At 42.3% G+C, this 23,086-nt stretch overlaps 1 protein-coding gene across 2 annotated transcripts in view; it reads right to left on the bottom strand.

The window, feature by feature from the left end:
* NEDD4L (NEDD4 like E3 ubiquitin protein ligase) overlaps positions 1 to 23,086 on the bottom strand; it is a 757,870-nt gene that overhangs the window by 377,908 nt on the left and 356,876 nt on the right. For both annotated transcript variants that reach the window (XM_030192990.1, XM_030192991.1), the window contains exon 5: positions 4,818 to 4,871. In XM_030192990.1, coding sequence (XP_030048850.1) covers positions 4,818 to 4,871 — 54 coding nt within the window. The remainder of the gene's footprint in view (positions 1 to 4,817; positions 4,872 to 23,086) is intronic.

The raw sequence follows: 23,086 nt of genomic DNA, 5'->3' as shown, positions 1-23,086 counted from the left end.
GAAATCTTGCGGATGTCTTCTATCTCACCTACCAACAGAGGCATGCCACTTTCAAGGCTACTGTCTGGCTTCTAGTGCCTCCCTACTTGCTGACATAACTAACTGTGACAGGGTGTATGTCCCATCACAAGGAACCCCAGCACAAAATCTGTATAGATCAACCACCTGGGTTTAGAGTTAGGCCTGAGGCTCACCCCTACGGTTAGGGCAAAGACCAGGGACCCTTGTGTGGGCGGTAGTAGCTCACCAGGGTAAGCTACTTGAGCGGTGACGGGGGAGGAGGGGGAGACTAACTCTTCTGGGATTAGTCTGGAATTCCCTGAACACTAGAAGCGAGAATCAAGCATTCAGTAACTAATGTAGGATCTTCAGTTGCATAAGATTTGAATACAAAAGTTAGCCTGTAGACATCTCTTGCTTATGATTGTGGAAGGGAGGAAAGGACACTGGGGGGAGGGGGAATATTCCTTCCCACAGATCCTTGTGGGATCCAAAGGGGGTGGGTTGCTAGGTAGTCCCAACTCACCATGACCAGAAAGGGGGATTCAGTTCATGTCCCCAAGGCTGGTGAACCTGAGGAGATGGAGATGGTTCTCTCTCCTTTTGGAAGGCAAGAAGGTTTTTTTCCCTGTTGATGGACTCTGGGGAGAACTGTGGACTACATGCTGGTGAATTCTGGTGAAAAATCATGGACTACCTGTTGATAGACTCTGATGGAGGAGTTGTGGTTTCACCTTAACTTTTGAATTGTCACCTTTATTTTGGAGTTACTACATTTGTTTTGAATTATTACAAGGAGCACAGACTATTCAATGCTACTGGACGATCCTTCTGGGAACGGAGCTGACCTGGGAAAGAAAATTGATAAGGATACTCAGCCCACACCTTCATGAGGACAGCGGTGTGATAAGTATAATCAGTCCATACATTTGGGTGGGCAGTGGCATGATAAGGATGCTCAACCCACACCTTCAGGTGGGCGGTGGTATGACTGTCACCATAGAGGCATCTTCTGACATCACCCTGACCACCCTTCCCCAAAGGAGCAGCAGGAACTCTAACAGGGCCATGAGACCTGCCCGAGTCTCCAGGCAATTGATGGATCAGGCCACCTCCCGTTGGGCCCAGGTCCCCTGCATATGACCCAAAAATATGCTCTCAAGCCAAGGAGATGCACATCCATAGTGAGAAGCATCCACTGTAGGGTATCCAGAGGCACAACCCCCCCCCCCCCCTCAGTAAATGGACCGAGTTGTCCCACCAGGACAGACTAATTCTCGCCTAGGGCAAAAGAGGCAGAGAACAGTGGAAGATCTGTGAGACAAGGGACCACGAGATGACAGGGCTCGCTTTAGAGGCCACATGTGAGGCCTCATCCAAGGCACTACCTCCAGTGTCATAGCCATGGAACCCAGAAGCTACAAGTAGTCCCATGCCATGCAAACCAGAAGCTTGCACAATCTACATTTCTGCTTCAGAAGTTTCTCTGCCCAAACCTCTGAGAGGAACAACATCCCCCGGGCAGTGTCGAATCAGCCTTCTAAGTATTCCAGGGCCTGAGAAGGATCCAAAAGACACTTAGCTCAATTTATTTATTTATTTATTGCATTTGTATCCCGCATTATCCCACCCATTTGCAGGCTCAATGTGGCTTACATAGTTTTGTTATGACATTGTCATTCTAGAATATCAGATACAGTTAGTAGTGTGTAGAGATTAAGTAGGGAAGAAAGAGGAAGTGATTGGGCGGGTGATAGTAGAAGTGGATTTTCATAACTGGTTGGGTTGGGAAAGTGAATTAGTGAAGCTGTTGGGTCTCGTTGTAGGCCTTGTTGAAGAAGTGTGTCTTCAGAGATTTGCGAAAGTTATTTGTTTCGACAACTGATTTCAGGTCTGTGGGTAGAGCATTCCATATTTTCAAGCTCGTGTAGGAGAAGGTAGTGGCATGCATCAGCTTGTATTTTAGTCCTTTACAGCTGGGGAAGTTCAGATTGAGAAATTTGCGGTATGTTCTTGTGGCATTTCTGGGAGGTAGGTCCACTAGGTCCAGCATGTAGATCGGGGCATCACAAACCCAGTCAAGGGGTCTCCAGCTGAGAAATGACCTGAAGTGGCCAGACTGGCCCCTGTGACTGAATCTGCCCAGAACAGTCAGTCGTTCAGGTAAGGATGAACGCTGATCTCCTGGAGAAAAAGAGAAGCAACCACCACCATAACCTTGGAGATGGTGCAGGGGCCAGACCAAAGGGCAGGTCTGAAACTGGAAATAGCATCCAAGAACACAAAACTGAAGATAATGCTTCTGATGGGTTGCAATGGGAATGTGTAGATAGGCCTCCATGAAGACCAGAGACATCAAGAACTCGCCCAGCCAAACCTAAACGATTACCAACCTAAGGTTTCCATACAAAATGTTGCATCTAAAGGCAGGCACGTACTCTCTCTTTAAGGCACAGGAAGGGGCAGAAGCCTTTGTCCTTCTTTGGGACCACAAAGTAAATGGAATAACATCCTGTGTCCTTCGCAAGACACCAGTTCCATAGCTCCTAGCTCCAGGAGATGCTCAATAGAAAGGGTGAAACCCCACAGCATTTGCTCCAAGACACAAGGGGAAACCATGACGGCATCTGGTATAGGGTGGGCGAGATCCAAGGGCCTCCAAAACCCACAGGATCAAGATGATGTGGAGCCACTCAAAAAAAGGGAGACAACCCCCCCACTGGCAATATCAAGTGGCCCAGCTTGTCCTCATGGAACAGGATGAGCCTCTGCTGCTCTGCCTGTGGGAGAAGAAGAGCTAGCTCTCCTGGGGCCCTGAGACACGACCGAAAAGGCCACCCTGAACTGGAAGCCTGGGTCAGAGAACACTGGGCTGGCTAGGAACAGCTCGCTCCCCTGAAGCAATTTTTGGGAGCAGGGGAGCGCTCAGAACCCTTTTGTTTCAGTTCAAGGATACAAAACGGCCAAGCCTCCCCAACTTCTCCAGGTCCACTCCCAATAGCAAGTGCCCTTGAAAAGGAAGCTGACTGAGAAACTTCTTGAAGACTGTATTTGCAACCCAAATTCAGGGCCACAGGCAGCAATGGCCCTCCACACCCGAGCACATTGACTGAGAAGTTAGGTGGACCAATTCATAAAGAACATATGCCAAGGAGGCTGCTCCAAATTCTAGGCGTGAAGCCTCAGGGGAGTCCAGCAGCTGCTGCAGTGTATGGCACATTCCACATTTCCAAAGCCCCCACTGAAAAAGTTAAGCGCAACTGTTGCTCCACCCTCTTGTCAGAGATCCCAGAGGGCTGAGCCAGCGATAGCTTTATGTTTCAACAGTTTTACTGATGACAAATTAAATACATCTGATAGTCTGGGTATACAAAGCTTCAAAATGTCACAGCGTACCCAGTAAAGACAAAATGATATAGTCCGTCATCAAACATTTTAACATTTTTCACCCTCTCCCCTTCCCCAACCCCCCCCCCCCCCCCCCACCCAACCTATTAATTTTATATTTCAACAGGTCCATTGATGACACAGAAAAAAAAATGCACCCTGCAGGCTTTACCTCTCCCGCCGTGCCACCAACACACTCCAGAAATACAAAAAGGCAGTAGTATGAACTGATACAGAATCAGACAACCAATTGTCATAGAATTAGAAACAGTTATCAACCCCCCCCCCCCCACCCCACCAAATTATAGCTCAACTGAATTTGGGGGGAAACAGAGTACACGCATGGCAGCATCACAACCCCAAGCAGCAAAGCTCAAGAGACTGGGTTCCTTTCTAGTCTCTCAGGTCTTCCTAAACATAAAGAAGCCCCAAGGAGATTACCCTTATCCCTCCCCCCCCCCCCAGGACACCCCTACCGAACTCACTCTCACGGAGCTTCCTTACACAAACCCTTAAGAATGTAGTTTATTTAACAAAGCGCTACGTCCTAGTTGTGTTAACATTTGAAGATTAAGAGTCCCAAATAAGTAAAAATCTCTGTGTCTCCTTATGGAAAGAGGAGGCTTCTCAGGCCTCCCAAAGGGCCAAAGCATGCACCTGGTTCCTCCAGCCCCAAAGCGATGGGGCATCTTCAGAGACTCATACCTGCAGCACAAGGACACCAGTCTCAACTTCTGGAAAAACAAAAAAGGTACTTTCCCTTCCCTCCCAGGGTACCAGCATCCACCACCCCCAACAAACAGGTCTGAGGAACCAGAGGAACAGTTAGGTGCAAAGGGGAAGTCCTAAAAACCTGACTGGATTGTGGCCCTCGAGGACCAAGACTGGACAGAGCTGCTCCAAAGGCATCATAGGCATGGGCATCACCAGTTGTGGAGACACTATGTTGAAATCGACTGCTGTACAATAATCACATGCTTATCCATTGGACTATAGATCATAGGGGCTAGCCCCAAAGGGTACTTGCATTTCCCCTTCTCCTTTAGAGCTTTTAAAAATAGGCAAATCACAAAAAGAAACCGGTAGGAAATAAAAAGGAGTATAGGCTAATTAACCAAGGCACTGTACGCTAGCACTTTGCCGTGACAGCCATCTTTACTATTCCTATTTTCAGAACTCTTTTGGGGGGGGGGGGGGGGGGAGATTTGGTTTGCAGAATGTGATTGGACATAATAAAACAAATAATGGGCTGAATATCTCCAGATACTTGGCAATTTATCCATCTTGGGAATTTTGCAGAATTCATGCCACAATATATCATCAAAGAGATAAAACAAAAACACCCATACAAAGTAGAACAACAATACAACTGGAAAATGCTTTCACAGTATAAACAAACTATGAAAAAGGCAAACTGAAAGTTCACTCACCAGTCTATTTTCATCGAACACTTCAAACAGCAGCCTATGATTGGTTGGATCAACCTGCAAAGGAACATGAATATGGTAAATGCAAGGTAATCAATCCTATTAGGGATATTTTTCACATGAGCAATTCACTGTATCAACAACAGGATTTTAAAAAATATATATGATATGCACAGTATACTCAATTACAGTGGAGATTATGTTGACTACTGCAGCTCAGACACAATAAAATCACCAACAGCTAATGTCCTGTGACAACTAAAGGAGAAATTTCAGGTCTGCATACAAGTCCCTGAATCCTGCTTCAGTCAGTATGGTAAACTGAGCCATGGCATATACATTTACATAGCATCCCACATAGGAAAGCATTTCAGACTAGACAACAACTGAAAGCACTTTTACCCTGAGATTGCTGCTTCTATTCAGGCATGACGAGGGAGAAGGGCGGGTATGCAGAGGAGGCAATATTCACAGCCATACCGGGGGAGTTGGGAGAAGACATGGTGCCACCTAGTGGTCATACGCAGGGTACATGTGTACTGAGATTCGGGAAAGATCATCTGATTCTGGCCCACACACAGGGACTATCCCCCAAATTTGATAAACTTGAGTGTCAAACTTTATGTTTAGCTGATAATTGATGTTAACTAGCAATAACTAGCACTAGTGTTAATTGGTTCTAATTGGCAGAAATTAGCAGTTACATGCCCAACTGACCCTAGCCAGTATTCTATAGAATGCACACAAAATCCATAGCATGCTAATGCAATGGGGGAGTTCACCAGGGAGGGAAAGGGGCACAGGCAAGTCGGGGACATGCCCAGGTTTTGCGCACATGTTATAGAATACATGGAGTTACATGCCTAACTACTAAAGTTGAGCACAAGCACTTAAACCAGCCTTTGAGATGGCATAAGTGCTTGCGCCTAAAGTTAGGCACACCAATACAAACACGCTAGTATTCTACAGAAAAGGTATCAAAATTTTTTTAACATATAATGGTAGTTCCATGATCCTTAGCGCCCAAATGCTTGGCACCTAGCATTCGGTGACCTTTCTTGAATTTACCCCTATGGTGCAGATTCTGTAAGAACATGCATATCTTAACTGACTTAACAGGTTAATCAGTGTTGGTAACAGCTCTTCACAAGCAATAATGAGCACTAATTGGTACTGATTAGAATTTATGCACGCAACTTGCTAAGAGCATTCTGTAATGAAGTACACCAAACTTCTAATGCGCACAGGCAAAAAAGGGTGTGGATATGGGCAAGGAAATAGGCGTTTTGTAGGCATTCCGAAATTTACACATGTAGTTATAGAATATGGCCCAGTGCGCATAAATCTACGTGCCAGGATTTATGTTAAGAAGTCAGGCATACCTGGGAAGATTCAATCATCTTATTAATACTTTTCAAAATCATAAGATGATCCAGAGAATGGCAATGATGTTAAAAAAGCACTACTAGAAAAAAAAACGTACAGCACTGATCCCTGAGGCACTCCACTACACACCTTTCCTCCGAGTGAATTCCACTGACCACCACCCTTTGGTGTCTGTCACCAGTTTCTAATCCAATTCACCACTCTGGGTCCTAACTCCAGCCTTTCAAGTTTATTTAAGAGCCTTTTATGAGGAACCGTGTCAAAGACTTTGTTGAAATCCAAGTAGATTACATCTAGCGCATGTCGCCGATCCAGTTCTCTGGTTGCCCAGTCTAAGAACTCAATCAAATTCATTTGGCATGATTTACCATTGGTAAAACCATATTGCTTCAGATCTTGTAACTCATTGGATTCCAGGGAATTTAACATCCTTTCCTTCAGCAAAACTTCCATTACTTTCCCAACAACCGAAGTGAGGCTTACTGGCCTGTAGTTTCCCACTTCTTCTCTGTCGCCACTTTTGTGAAGAGGCACCACATCCGCTGTAATCCAATCCCGCGGAACCTCTCCCATCTCCAAGGATTTATTAAACAAATCTTTAAGAGGACCCATCAGAACCTAAGTTCCCTCAGTATCCTGGGATGGATCCCGTCCGGTCCCATGACTTTGTCCACCTTCAATTTTCAAAGTTGTTCATAAACACATTTTTCCGTAAATGATGCGATATCCACTCCATTCTCATATGTACCTTTTACCAGCTGATATGGCCCTTCTCCAGGATTTTCTTCTACTGTGTTCTGTTGACAGTGGAACACAGAATAGAATTGTTTAGCACATTCGCTTTTTCTTCATTGCTCTCCATATAACTGTCCACAGCATCTTTCCGTCTCACAAATCCATTTTTAGCCTTCCTCCTTTCATTAATATACCTGAAAAAATTCTTGTCTCCCTTCCTTGTATTTCTAGCTATCTGCTCTTCCGCCTCTGTTTTCGCCAGACGTATCTTCTTCTTGGCTTCTTTCAGTATTCTTCTGTTTCTCTTCTTGAGTTTTTCTGTATTTCATAAATTCCACCACTGGCTATCCTTGAATATTCAAGGGCTGGCTGGCTAAGTTTAGTGGGCAAATCTGACCACACAAATAACAGTCCTATCTTTGCCTGCTATTAACTTAACCAGCCAGCGCTGAATTACAGCTGGCCAAAAAAACCCAGATATTCAATGCCAGTCACTGAAAACAGCACAGCATTGAATATCCACAGTCAGAGCTGCCACTGGCAGCTAATTGTTCTCCTGCCGCCAGTTGAATATTAGGGGGTCACTTAACAGAAAAAGTTGAAGACTACAGTGGCTACCCAAGAGTAAGAAAAACTGGAAGATCATCCATGAAGAAATAAAGGATCCTTGATTAATATTTAAAGATCTGCAGGCCCCTTTCAATGAAGTTGATATGAGGGTTTATGGATCACCCATCATGAACAATCTGAATGGGAAAAGTTTTCATGGGATGATGGCTAGGAAGAAACCATTGTTTTCTAAAAAAAAAGCAATATTGCTGTCCCACTTCAGATTCAACATTTTGTTTGCCAAAAACCAAACACCCACCTGACTTAAGCATAGTGGTGGAGATATCATAGTGTTTAATTTGCTGGTAAAACTTTTTTTGGACAGTGTTGGTAACACTGAAGAAATATTGGTAAATTTAGGAGTTTGGTTGGATCATAAATTGGAATTTAAAAACCACATCTCTGCAATGGTTTGTGCATCTTTTGCAACTTACGACTTGTGAAAAAGTAGAGATCTTTGTTATATCATACATATCTACTGACTGAGATCCATGCTTTTGTGACATTGAAATTAGATTACCATAATCTCTTTATTGTGGTTTGCCTAAATATCAATTGAAGAGACCGCAGTAGATGCAAAATACAGTTGTTCATTTGTTACTTAACAAAAAAAAAATAAAGATCCGATCACGTTGCACCTCTTCTGAAAAAAAAAAAAAAAACTCATATACTGCTTACCTATTAAGGTTTCAGTGAATTTTAAGATTTTATGTTTAACTTTTTTGTCCCTTTTTTTCAGAAAGGCCCATTTGATTTAAAAAAGTTGCTGTTAACATCTAGGATGCTACGTCCTTCGCAGAAATGTCTACTTGAAATCTCAAACAGAATTAAACTGGTATCACTTTTTTCTCGTATTTATCATATATGGGTCCTAAACTATGGAATTAAAATGTTTGATGTCATGTTTATTGATTTTATTATTTGTTTTATGATTAAGTTTTGTTTATTATTAGTTTAACTTGTTACTTTGATTATATATAATGCATTTCTCTTTTAAGTGTCCTTTTACTAAACTGCGATAAGCACTAATGTGTGCTTACCACAGGTTAAAGAGTTTATTACAGGGTGCACCGAGGCATCCCATGGTAAGCTTCAAATGTACGCACGCACATTTATGTTTTGGCTAGGGGATGTGTCTGGGGGACAGAGTAGGCATTTCTGTGCTAATCAGTTAGCGCATCAGCATTGCCGCATGCTGATTAGTGCAAGATTATCATGCGAGTCCTTACTGCCTACAAAATAAACAGTGGTAAAGGCCCATGCATACATTTTTGTTAATGGCCGTGCACCAATGGCAACATTAGCACACTGCCACTAATTCAGAAAATGGAAATTCAAACCATTTTCCAGCTGCATTAGACATGGCCTTAGCGCATGGGAAAGATATGCATAAGATCGCGCTAAGGCCACTTTCTATCACAGCTTGGTAAAAGCAACCCTTAGAATGGCTGATGTTATGCTTAACTGATAATATTGATATTTGTTTTATGCTTATTTAATGTGATATTTTGAATATTTGTAATGTTCATTCTGTTTTCTTTCAAAATTGTAACTTGCCTCTATCTGTTTGGTGAAGCGTGTCTTCAAATAAAGTAAAGTTTCAAACTGAGAAAGTCAAAACAATAATCTAAACCTAGCGAAAGGTTGTGACAATATTGAATTAAGCTGATCATACAAGAAAACCCTCAAATGACACAGAGATGATGATTTTATATGGAAGAATGAGCCAACATTTTTCAAGGGTGAAGTGAAAGACTGATCAACAGTTACAAGACTCTTTAGTTGAAGATTTTGATGCTCCAGAAGGTGCAATACTATAACCAAAATCTACTCTTTCTTGTCTGAATTATTTACTCAATGGTGCTGTCTCACTCTCTTATCAGGTTTAGGTTAGGTTCTAATGTATAAATTGTATTAAAATATAGACCAACCTCGGGGGTTCATTTTTTGACTCATCAGTAATAATATAAGCAAACAAGACTGAGAAGGTATACTCAGAATACACAAAATTTCCTACCAGAAAAGCATTTTCGTTCTCTCATATTAACCCCAACCCACAAATAAGGCTTTTACCCATAAGCCCCCAGTGAATTCTCTTTCATCCCTGCAGCACCTCCTCATGCCCTCAAATCAGTCATTCCCCTGTGCCATCCAAAACCATCCCAACTGATTTCACAGCCACCCATTACCCACCAAGCTCTCTCTTTCTCTGATGCTTCTAATTTTTGTGATCACTTTTCATGCATTCCACTCCCTCCATCTCATTATCAATGTCCTTTCCCTATTCCAAATGATGCTGATTGAGACAGCAAAAGAAGGACAGCGGAACACTGAGCCACATTCTCCCACTCCACAACTGGGGTCCAATTTACATTTTGAATCATGTGTGTGTATGTATGTATATGTGCACATTTTTGGATATGCTCCAAGAACCAATATGGGGGAATGTGTGTTTTTATAAGGGTGAGGTGTATGTACTGCTGTGGTTCTCTCCTTGTTTCCTCCTCTTTTTTTATTTTAATTTGTATTTTCCTGGCTTCAGAAAAGGAAAAAAATGGATACCACTGTCATGTACATAGGATGCTCCCATAGAAAACCTATACAAAATTATTTAATTCTATATAAAAAACAATCTGGTGCTTGTCTCTTGCATTTTCTTCCCTTTTAATCCAGAGGTTTCAAAACTTGTCCTACCAGCTGGGTGTTCTAGATATCCACAATCAATATACATAAGCTAAAATTACAAACAATTGCTCCCTAATGTATGCAAGTATATTCCATGCATACAGTTATCCTGAATACCTGTGTGGCTGTGGGGTAAACAGATTTGAGAACCAACACTCTATACCAGACTGGTCTCTAAGATGACAATCAGTGTTGCATTAGGGGTGGACAAATTTCTTGCTACATATCTAAAGCAAAGATAGAAGCTTAAATTCTTCTTGACCCAGAGGAGGGAAAAAATCTCATTGGTCATTTTCAATGTTTTTATTATCCAAATTCAACACATTCAAATGAAGTTTCCACTACTACAACAAAAACCATCAGTTGATTTTCATAGCTATCCATCTCGACATCACACACATGTGAGAAATAGCCCAACTAGTAAAGGACAAAAAGGAATATTAGTTGACTTGGAATCGGTCTCACGAATATGCATGTCCAAAATGCTGTTAACTAAATACAAGCCTATTTTCTCACATTATAAAGCTGCTTGTCTATTTTATTTCATTTTTTTTTAAGTGAGGTACAAACCATTTGGCCTCATGATGTAGTTTGTCTATTGTTTATGGAAATGTTTTTTAAAAATGTGCTTTAATGATATATACAACCTTGAGCATATGTTGGATTAAATTAAAATCATTTTTAGCTATATTATGAAATCAGATTATCAATCAAAATGTCTTGGACAGAGTTAAAATTATGATTGGTTAAAAAGCAAGCCTGCAGCCATATGTCATTTTTAAATGAAGTCAATTCATGGTCTTCATCAAAACAGCCTTCTCTCTGAATGGACCGAGCAGAGGTCAAAAGACAACACTACAGACAAAAGTAAACAAATTTTATTTTATTTATTTTTACTGAGGGTTTAATTATCTGTTTGACCACGGTCCAAACAGCTTTGTGTCAGAAATAGGATATGACCATCTAGCATCTTTGGAATGGAGTGGAAGTGTAGCCTAGTGGTTAGTGCTACTACTACTACTACTACTATTTAGCATTTCTATAGCGCTACAAGGCATACGCAGCGCTGTACAAACATAGAAGAAAGACAGTCCCTGCTCAAAGAGCTTACAATCTAATAGACAAAAAATAAATAAAGTAAGCAAATCAAATCAATTAATGTGAACGGGAAGGAAGAGAGGAGGGGGTAGGTGGAGGCGAGTGGTTACAAGTGGTTACGAGTCAAAAGCAATGTCAAAGAGGTGGGTTTTCAGTCTAGATTTAAAGGTGGCCAAGGATGGGGCAAGACGTAGGGGCTCAGGAAGTTTATTCCAGGCGTAGGGTGCAGCGAGACAGAAGGCGCGAAGTCTGGAGTTGGCAGTAGTGGAGAAGGGAACAGATAAGAAGGATTTATCCATGGAGCGGAGTGCACGGGAAGGGGTGTAGGGAAGGACGAGTGTGGAGAGATACTGGGGAGCAGCAGAGTGAGTACATTTATAGGTTAGTAGAAGAAGTTTGAACAGGATGCGAAAACGGATAGGGAGCCAGTGAAGGGTCTTGAGGAGAGGGGTAGTATGAGTAAAGCGACCCTGGCGGAAGATGAGACGGGCAGCAGAGTTTTGAACTGACTGGAGAGGGGAGAGGTGACTAAGTGGGAGGCCAGCAAGAAGCAGATTGCAGTAGTCTAAACGAGAGGTGACAAGGGTGTGGATGAGGGTTTTGGTAGAGTGCTCGGAAAGAAAGGGGCGGATTTTACGGATGTTGTAAAGAAAGAAACGACAGGTCTTGGCGGTCTGCTGGATATGAGCAGAGAAGGAGAGAGAAGAGTCAAAGATGACCCCAAGGTTTCGAGCTGAGGAGACAGGGAGAATGAGAGAGCCATCAACAGAAATAGAAAATGGGGGGAGCGGGGAGGTGGGTTTGGGGGGGAAAATGAGAAGCTCGGTTTTGGTCATATTTAATTTCAGGTGGCGTTGAGACATCCAGGCAGCAATGTCAGACAAGCACGCTGAAACTTTGGTTTGGATGCAAGGTGAGATATCAGGGGTAGAAAGGTAGATTTGGGAGTCATCAGCATAGAGGTGGTAGGAAAAGCCATGGGATGAGATTAATGAACCAAGGGAAGAAGTGTAGATAGAAAAGAGGAGGGGACCAAGAACAGAACCCTGGGGTACGCCGACAGGCAGAGGGATAGAAGTAGAAGAGGATCCACCAGAGTGAACACTAAAGGTGCGGAGGGAGAGGTAGGAAGAGAACCAGGAAAGGACAGAGCCCTGGAATCCAAGTGAGGACAGGGTATCGAGAAGTATGCTGTGATCGACAGTGTCAAAAGCAGCGGAAAGATCAAGAAGAATGAGGATGGAATATTGACCTCTGGATTTAGCCAGTAATAGGTCATTGGAGACTTTAGTAAGCGCAGTTTCGGTTGAGTGGAGAGGGCGAAAACCAGATTGTAATGGGTCAAGAATAGCATGTGAGGAGAGAAAATCAAGGCAGCGGCGGTGAACAGCACGCTCAAGTAATTTGGAGAGAAAAGGAAGGAGGGAGATGGGTCGGTAATTAGAGGGACAAGTAGGGTCAAGTGAAGGCTTCTTAAGGAGAGGTGTGACCACAGCATGTTTAAAGGCAGCAGGGACAGTCGCAGTGGAAAGTGAGAGGTTGAGAATGTGACAGATAAAAGGAATAAGAGTAGGAGAGATGGCATTAAGAAGGTGGGTGGGAATGGGATCAGAGGAACAGGTGGTACATTTTGAGGAAGAAAGGAGAAGTGTAGTTTCCTCAATAGTAACTTCAGGAAAGGAGGAAAGGGAATGAGGGGAAGGAGAGAGAGGGGAACGGACTAGTGGAGGGAGAGCTGGTGAGGTAGAGAAAGCAAGGTTTATCTTTTGAACCTTGTTGTGAAAGAATTCAGCAAGGGTCTGAGGAGATAGTGAAGGGGGAGTTGGGGGAGGGGGCACCTTGAGGAGAGAGTTCAATGTGGTGAAGAGAAGTCGAGGATTAGAGCCAAGAGAGTTGGTCAGTTGGATATAATAATCCTGTTTGGCACGTAAAAGAGCAGATTGGAAGGAGGTCAGCATGAACTTAAAGTGTAAGAAATCAGCAAGGGCCCGAGATTTCCGCCAGAGGCGTTCGGCGGAGCGGGTACAGGAACGTAGGTAGCGGATATTAGAAGTCAGCCAAGGTTGGGGTTTTGTACGCCTTACAGGGCGGGTCATCAAAGGTGCAAGAGTGTCTAAGGCAGAGGATAGAGTATTGTTGTAAGAAGAAACAGCCTCGTTGACAGACGTGGATGGTGCCACAGTAGAGAGGAGGTTTGAAACATGGGAGGATAGAGATGAAGGGTCAATGTCGTGAAGATTCCTAGATAAATTAGATAGGATAGGACGGGACTGGGAGGGAGGAGATTTAAGTGTGAAAGTTATAAGATGGTGATCAGAGAGGGGAAGATCGGAGGCAAGGAAACTAGAGGGTGAACAGTTGGAGGAGAAGATGAGATCAAGACAGTGACCATTTTGATGAGTGGGGGAGGTGGAGCATAGTTGGAGATTAAAGTGGAGTGCAGTGGACTTTCATCCTGGGGAACTGGGTTTTATTCCCATTGCAGCTCCTTATGACTCTGGGCAAGTCATTTAACCCTCCACTGCCCCAGGTACAAATAAGTACCTGTTTATGCTATGTAAATCACTTTGAATGTAGTTGCAAAAACCACAGAATGGCGGTATATCAAGTCCCATTCCCTTTCCAGCAATCCTCCTCCTTCAGCACAATACACAGGTTCCCAAGTAACAAAAAATGGACCATTTTCCGTTCTTGGCTCGGACTTCACATCAGATCTTAACCAAAAGGCCAATAAGTGAGCAGGAAATTCCCACGAATGGGAAGTGACCACACCGGGCTATAATCTTTTTAGGAAGGATAGAGAGGGTCGAAGAGGTGGAGGAGTGGCTCTGTATGTGAGAGACAATATCAGAGCTGTTGAAATGCAGGGAACCTGGGGAAAAGAAGTAGCTTTATGGATCATCCAGGAAAGAGAAGATGGAACCTGTATCCACACAGGGGTTCTCTACAGACCTCCTACACAAACAGAGAAGTTAGAAAAGGATCTGATAGAAAATATTCAAAAGATTGGTAAGAAAGGGGAGGTGCTACTGTTGGGAGATTTCAATTTGTCTGACATGGATTTGAACGTCCCATCTGCAGAATCAGAAAGAAGTAGGGAGATTGTGGATGCCTGTTAAAGTGCCTTGCTGACCTGAACTTGTATACCTTGGAGGAAAGGAGAAACAGGGGTGACATGATACAGACGTTCAAATATTTTAAAGGTATTAATCCACAAATGAATCTTTTCCGGAGTTGGGAAGGCAGTAGAACTAGAAGACATGAATTGAGGTTGAAGGGGGGCAGACTCAGGAGTAATGTCAGGAAGTATTTATTCACAGAGAGAGTGGTGGATATATGGAATGCCCTCCCACGGGACGTGGTGGAGATGAAAACGGTAATGGAATTCAAACATGCATTTGATAACCTCAAAGGAATCCAGTTTAGAAGGGATGGATCCACGGAATCTTAGCGGAGATTAGGTGGCGACACAGGTAAATGGAAAGCAAAACCAGTGCTGGGCAAACTTCTACGGTCTACGCCATGATTGTGACTGAATAGATATGGATAGGCTGGAGTGTAAATTTTAAGGGGCTTCGACGTTAGCTTCAAAACTTAGTACAAGAAAAGTGCTGGGCAGACTTCTACGGTCTGTGCCCTGAGAATGGCATGGACAAATCAAACTCGGGTATAAATTATCACATACCATGCAAAATGAGTTTATTTTGTTGGGCAGCCTGGATGGACCATACAGGTCTTTATTTGTCATCATTTACTATGTTACTATCAGGCTTATTTTCGAAAGAGAAGGGCGCCCATCTTTCGACAAAAATTGGGAGATGGGTATCCTTCTCCCAGGGTCGCCCAAATCAGCATAATCGAAAGCCAATTTTGGGCATCCTCAACTGCTTTCCATCGCAGGGATGACCAAAGTTCACAGGGCGTGTCGGAAGCATCGAGAAGGCAGGACTGGGGCATGCCTAACACATGGGCGTTCGTGACCGATAATGGAAAAAAGAAGGGCGTCCCTGACGAGCACTTGGGCTACTTTACTTGGTCCATTTTTTCTTATGAACAAGCATCAAAAAGGTGCCCGAACTGACCAGATGACCAGAATGAGGGAATCGGGGATGACCTCTCCTTAATCCCCCAGTGGTCACTAATCCCCTTCCACCCTAAAAAAAAAAAAACTTTTAAAATATTTTTTGCCAGCCTCAAATGTCATATCTAGCTCCATGACAGCAGTATACAGGTACCTGGAGCAGTTTTAGTGGGTGCAGTGCACTTCAGGCAGCCGGACCCAGGCCCAACCCCCTACCTACTACACTTGTGGTGGTAAATATGAGCCCTTCAAAACCCACCAGAAACCCACTGTGCCCACATGTAGGTGCCCCCCTTCACCCCTTAGGGCTATGGTAGCGTCGTACACTTGTGGGTAGTGGATTTGGGGGGGTTGGGGGGCTCAGCACTCAAAGTAAGGGAGCTATGCACCTGGAACCTTTTTCTGAAGTCCACTGCAGTGCCCCCTGGCATGTCAGGGGGACCAGTGCACTACAAATGCTGGCTCCTCCCATGACCAAATGACTTGGATTTGGTTGTTTCTGAGATGGGTGTTCGGTTTCCATTATCGCCAAAAATCGGGGACGACCATCTCTAAGGTCAACCTAAATTTCGCGATTTGAGCGTCCCCGACTGTATTATCAAAACAAAAGATGGGCGCCCATCTTGTTTCGATACGGGTTTCCCGCCACTTCGCTGGGACGTCCTGCGAGGACATCCTCATGAAAACTTGGGCACCCCTTTCGATTATGCCCCTCCACAAAACAGATGAGACCTAAGAATTAATAAGGGATTCTTCTCTTTCCGAAACAAACGAATACCACATTCACAAAGTGCCATGAGAATTTGGGAGGATTAAAATTCCCTTGTTCAAGTGGTGATTTAAAGGTGCAGAATATGTACTAATTGTATTTTTCATAAGCCCCTGAAGAGTATAGCACAGCTCTACAAGAAATGTTGCTCTATTTTACCACTTACTAAAAATTATTTTGACTTGTAATTAAGCAGTTTGTTTGTTTTAGAACTATTAATTATAGCTTACGTTTCCCCAATTAGATTTCTCACAACTGTTTCTTTGTTTAATGTATGCTTCTGGACCAGTTTGTTTTGATGCTCTGTGTTTAGAATTAAAATTTCCTTCTCGCTTCACAGGAGTTTTGGAAGGAATCCAGACTACACCTAGTATCTACAGGAGAAATGCCTGCCATGCTGGTAATCAAAGTAAGTTAAGCACAGTTCAGTAAATCGATACCAGTGATCAAATGGCATTTCCTTTCCAATGGCAAAGCCTTACTCTTCATAACCTAATCAAATGTATAAGGACACCATTCATTCTGTTAAAACCTCATCACAACAAAAGCCCACAAAGAGCAGAAACTCTTCTTTCTTACTAATACAGTTTCTTTTAAACATTAGTGATGCTGCAGGATGGTCCAGGTTTAATTCCTTAATCAAATTCTGTACATCAGGCCAGTCAGAGCTATGGATGCCAGGGAGGCAGCAATAACAGCCTATGGATGTAGGGAGTCTCTCTCATTGCACAACAGCAACACCTACTGGACAGACTCTGTGTTAGCATGTGCTTACTTCCTGCAGAAGCCACATTCTGTGACAGAAAAATGGTGCAATAGCCGGGCAATGAGCATTATCGATTCAACTGAAGTGGAAGGCCAAAGAAAGAAATTTCCATACAAATATATATTTTGGTTTTAATACAATATTTCTGTTCTAACCACTTTCTAAAACATATTTATTATATTTCTCCTTTAAGAATAAAATATGAAATGTCACATCAATGCATGCAATCTGACAGAAACTCATGAACTATTACTGATTGGTTTGCAAATATCAAGTTATTCTACTGGAATGGAATAGGCCTGAACAAGTGGCTAGTGCCAAGGCAGTTCCCTAAGGATTCAGCATTACTCACAGTAAATAGGTTCAACCCCGTTTCTTACAAAAATATACTGTGCAGCATCCAAACAGTTCACACAGCAAACTATGGGAGTCTTTCCTAAGCCGCGGTAGCGTTTTTAGCATGTGCTAAATGCTAAAGAAACCCCCATAGGAATAGCGCAAATTTATTTTTTAGTGTGTGCCAAAACCTCTACTGTGGAATAGTAAAAGGCCCACTAAGAGATGAAACATATTCTTAATCTTGTTAGGAGAGAGACTAAATAGACTGGCAACACAAATATCTATACAACCTCACAAATTAGTCATCTAATTGTTAAAGGTTTGCTACTCATTATGCATAGATCTGGAAAACCTTGAAATGTAAAAACTGAAAAAAGGGGTAGCAGAATGGCGTGGGTAGCTATAGCAAATAGGTCCTTAACACCACCCCTGTTCTTTCTAAAAAGAAGAAACATGGAGATTAATAGATTTACATCTAAAGTACAAGAGACAGCACTAATAGGTGCACAGTAGTTTACAGTTTTAATTACTTATATTCCATTGTATCCCAATAAAGGTTCTCAGCAGATTATTATAAAAAAAAGAACTAGATCATTTATCTAGAAGTAACATAATACTCATTCAGTATAATTATCTAGCTAGACAAAACATATTTACAGAAAAGGAAGGTTTTAATAGCTTTCTTATAAGAATGGTAGTTGCTCAAGGGATCCTTTGCTAAAGGTTAGCTCGAGTTATCTGCAACAAGTCCCATTTTATTCCTATGGGCCCTGCTGCAGATAACTCGAGCTAATCTTAAAAGATCTCATCAGTGATTTAATATCTCCAGGTAAAATAGACCAAAAGTTAGCAGCCTAGTAGGAAAATAAAGTTTGAAATACCTGTTTTTGATGATATATCCCTGGGGGTAGGGAATAATAGTAACATAAAACTGCAGGTCTGATACTTTCAATTTGCTGTTGGCCTACACACAACAGGTAACATATATTGCAGAGCCATCCCATACAAGACCTTAAAAATCAAACAGCCAACCTTAAACAAGATTGGTGTCTCCACTGGGAGTAAATGTGGGGAAAGAAAAAATTGGAGTAATACGATCTGATAATTTCAAGGCATAAATTAAACAAACTGCGGTGTTCTGAGTTGTTTGAATTAGGATTGGGCAACTATTAAAATTTTTAATTGTGATTAATCACACTTTGCCGTGGCATGCATTTGGCCCATAATGTGTAAATCAAAACCATTCTCTGGTCTAAGAAGTTTAATATTTATTTACTACACACCACCTCCTATAAACAGGCATAAGTGGTGTACTGTATCCAAAAACTCTTTCCCTGAGGTCCTGGCACTTCTCTCCTCCCCCTCTCTTCCAGCACATCTCCAGAAATAGACTTTTGCAGGACACAGTTGTTGCTGGTGTTCCAAGATATTTTTTTGCAAAAGTTGACAAGGCAGGATAGTTGGATATCCTCTACTTCTACCAGTTCAAAATATCTTCTCCAGAAAAAGCTGGTTCCATTTCAGCATCAGCTCTCTCTCGATGATCTTCATCATCTGAATCCGGCAGCAAACTAGACACCTTTTCTTTAGGGGTGGTTCTTTCACTTCTTTTAGTTTCAACCTGAGTAACTGAAGACAGAAACTGCTTTACATCATTCCATGTGGCTTCTCTATCTTCACAATTTAGAAAGGTCAATTTCTTAAATCTTGGATCCAAGGCAGATGCAACTTTTAGCCAATCCAAGTTAAAGTTCTGCTTTCATGAATTCATATCAGCATAAAAATCTTCTTTGAAGATTATAATGTATATTGGATCATCTTAGGAATTTGTGTACTCACGCTGCAGATATGAAATTGTTGATAACGCGAGAGAGCACAAAACGTACTTCTCAGATCCAAGCCATTTTGTCGCTGTTTTGCATGGCTGCAGCATCCTTGACACTATCGATCTTCTCCCATTCAGCTGCTGACAAGGTAGCAAATGAGTGCTTTTGTTTGGACAGTACTGCTATGACTACATCCTTAAGTTTCTTAAGTCGCTGAAGCATATCGTAGGTGCTATTCCAATGTGTAGGCGCGTCTTATATCGAACTTTCCTCTGGCAGACCTTTCAATTTCTGCTGTTTATTTAACCGTGTTGTTAGCTGAGCTATGTTTGAAATGACCAATGATTTTTCTGCACTTTGCTAGCCTAACTTCCAAGTTGATTGCTTTAATTGCGGCATTTACAAAAGCTGACGTGAATGTGCCATACACAGAGCAAGCTGGTATGACAACGCAGTCGCAGCCTTGATCAGGTTTCAGGCATTGTCTGTTCCTTGTGATGATAGTTTGTATATCAGGTTCCAAACATCACCAAGATAATGTGTTGTTCGATATTTTCCGACATATGTCACTCACCGAAATTGCAATCGGGTTATCCTTGACATTGCCTAATAAACTGTCTGCTACAAATAACAACTTAATGGGAAAAGGTATACAGAGAGAACAAACCTCTCTAATACAGGAAAAACAACTTCCAATTCATGTTGCTTCAGCACTTTTAAATGGTTATAACCCATCCAATGTGTTATATCCTCACATCCATTTCACATTCAGTCAACATCCATACATTTGACCAAGCACTTCTTTCTCTCCCTACACTTCCCCCTCATTCAAACCCTCCCCCCAACCAGGCTGTACATGGATGGCCACAAAGTTAAAAACCATAAGCAGGCAATGAATATCAGCAATCCATATTAGGGATGAATATATTATGTAAATGTCTTTTTTGCATAATGAGGCCATAAATATAAGTAATGGCACCACTCAGGCATCTGTCACTTTCCATTCTCTCTCCTGATCTCAAAACTGACAACCTCTTATTTTCTGTTGTTGGGCTGTCTTCAAAGAGCCAGAAATGTAAAATGAGTTTTTTCAGTATGGTCAGGGCAAAGGAATCTGCAAGTGGTAGGGGTTATACCCTGATCCATCAAAGGTTGACAATATCCCAAAAGCAACACACTATAGTCCCAAGCCACCTCCTGTTGGATGGAAGATTGCAAGACCTGGGTCTATATTGTATCGAACATTCCAGAAATTGGGGCAATAAGGTGCCAGGATCTGACTTACATTTAACACATTGATCATCATCCCACAACTTCAATCGACTCACCTGTACTCTAGTGGTGTAAGCTCTGTGCAGTGTTTTAAACTGTATCTCTCGGAGTTCCACCATTTTGAGAAAGAAAAAGGTAGAAACAAATAAGGCAGGTAAAAGAGAGTCTGTAAAAATCTGTCCCAAATCCATCTGCCACCGCTCACAAAGTTTAGAAATACCCTGTCTATCTGCAGTATCCCGAACCATCTTGGTCCATATTGATAAACTATTGAGCAGGGGTGGGGGGTGGGGACAGAGGCAAATAGGACACCTAATTTTGTTGGTACACAGGCATTACCATAGTTATGAAATAAAGATTCATAATAATGACAAGCCTGAAAAAAATGCCCATTTGTGGGTGTGGGCAAAGTCCCATCGTTTCTGAAGTCAAACGAAGGGAAACTCTTCCTTGGTCCTCCCAAGGCTAAAAGTTGAAGCCCCCACCCCGGAGGCGTGTAATAAAACAGGATGCCCTCGGAGTACTTTGTAGTCTCTTTCTCCACCACCTCCAAGCTTGCTGGAAAGGTTTAATGAAAATGGTCCTCCCATGAAAGTCCCTCCCAAAAGGAAAGTCTCCATGTAAAAGATTTATCAGAGAATAGGGCCGACACCTAAAGCATGACAGCTTCAGGGGAAAAAGATTTCTGGACTCCCGTGACCATCCCATGAATCCAGTACAGCAATGCTGCCACAATATATATTTGAATATGCAGAAAATTTAGACCTCCTTGTGTCTAATCTAGAATTAATTTAGAATATCCAACGAGATGCCTTTCCCACCATATGAACTTGCGGAGTGTGGCCCTTAAGGCCAGCTCCTCCTTACGCTAAACCCAGATGGGTAGAGCTTGTAATGGGTATAGTAGTTTAGGGATCATTATCATTTTAACCAATGCTACCCTCCCATAAGAGATAATGGAATATCTATCCATTTCTGACAAAGATTTAATTTTAGCTATCCCATACACTATATTTCACTGGTACATTACCGACTCTGAGGGGTGAAAATAAATACCCAAATACTTCATGTTAGCCACAATGGACTTGATCAGTAGATTCTTATGTCATTCTTCCACCCCTTCCCCCTGTAATGGCATAAAATCCGACTCAGCACAATTGACCTTCAGTCCCAAGAAAGTACTAAACTGGTGGTCTAAATCTAGGAATCTAAGTAAATTCTCAGGAGCCCTATTCACATAAAGGAGCATATCATCTGCAAACATACTTAGACAGGTCTCCAAACCTCCTATATCTAGATCTTGCCTGATTCTGGTTGCTAGAGATTCTAGAGCTAAAATGAAAAGCAATGGGGAGAATGGACATCTCTGCCTCGTTCCCCTCCGTAAATGAAATGGGTGAGAACTTTCCATTCCTATCAATTTTGTGTGAGGTGCAGTGTATAGTACCCGTACCCATTGTACAAAGTTACCATTAAGGTCATATTTGTCCAATGCCCCAAATAAATGTGGCCATAGGACACTGTCAAAGGCCTTTTTGATACCTAAACTAGCAATAACCGCTTGGTTCTTTTGTCATCACGAAGGGTCATCATAACTTTGCATAGGTTCATAGACAAATATCACCCTAATACAAAACACACCTGCTCTTCATGTATAACTAGTGGAAGGTATTTGTTCAGTCTGCCTGAAAGCACTGCTGCCAGAATCTTGACATCTTGACCAAGTAACAATATATGGTGGTAACAGCCCGATAAATCTTTCCCTGGTTTCCGGAGAAGGATCACGTGTGCCAGATTTGATCTAGGAAGATGATGAAGTTGTAAAAGCCTATTACACATGGAACTCAAGGAAGGAATTACCAACTCGCTCAAATTTTTGTAATATTCCGGGCCCAAACCATCTGGGCCTGGGCCTGGTGCCTTACTCAATGATGTGGCCCCTTAGGACATACTCCTGCCATTGTTTCCTAAGATAAATGTGGAACACCGGGTCCTGATAAAGACAGGGAAAGAGCTTCCAAACCATATCAGCATCCTTATTCATAAAGTTTAGGCTGACAATCACTGGTGCATAATCTGACACAGTAGGTACATAAATACACATTTTTCAACATGGGGAAGCATACCCTGTGAAAATAGTAAATAATCTAACCAGGCATAAACACTGTGTGCATGGAAGTAATAAATGAAGTCAATTTCATCTGGATAATAAGTGTGCCACACGCCCACCGCGGCCAACTCCTGCATGATAAAATTTACACCTTTAATGATATGGTCCCTACCCCCTTCTTTCTGAGGTTTACAGTCCACCAAGAGGTTCATAGTGATGTTAAAATCCCTTCCAATCAATAATTTATACTCGGGGTAATTTGCCAACTGAGATACCAGAGTTGAAAACAAAATCTGTGATTGTAAACATTTGGCGCATGCACTGAGCATAGTAATAGCTTCTGTCCCCATAGCGCTAGCACTATCATATCTGCCATCTTTATCCCTCATTGTTTTATGTGCTTGGAAAGGTAATTGTTTGTGGATCAGGATGGAAGCTCCCCTTTGGTGGCCATTAAAGGCTGAAAAATACACTCGCCCACCCAGGATCATTTAAGTTTTTCATGTTCTTCAGGCATCAGGTGTGTTTCCCGCAAAAATGCTATGTCTGTCCCCATTTCCCGAAGCATGCTTAGAACTTTAGTTCTTTTTATCAGG

This window comes from Microcaecilia unicolor, chromosome 2 (assembly GCF_901765095.1).
Source record: "Microcaecilia unicolor chromosome 2, aMicUni1.1, whole genome shotgun sequence".
NCBI classification, from domain to species: Eukaryota; Metazoa; Chordata; class Amphibia; order Gymnophiona; family Siphonopidae; genus Microcaecilia; species Microcaecilia unicolor.
The sequence above is the reverse complement of the archived record's forward strand: the minus strand, read 5'-3'. Positions and strand labels throughout refer to the sequence as shown.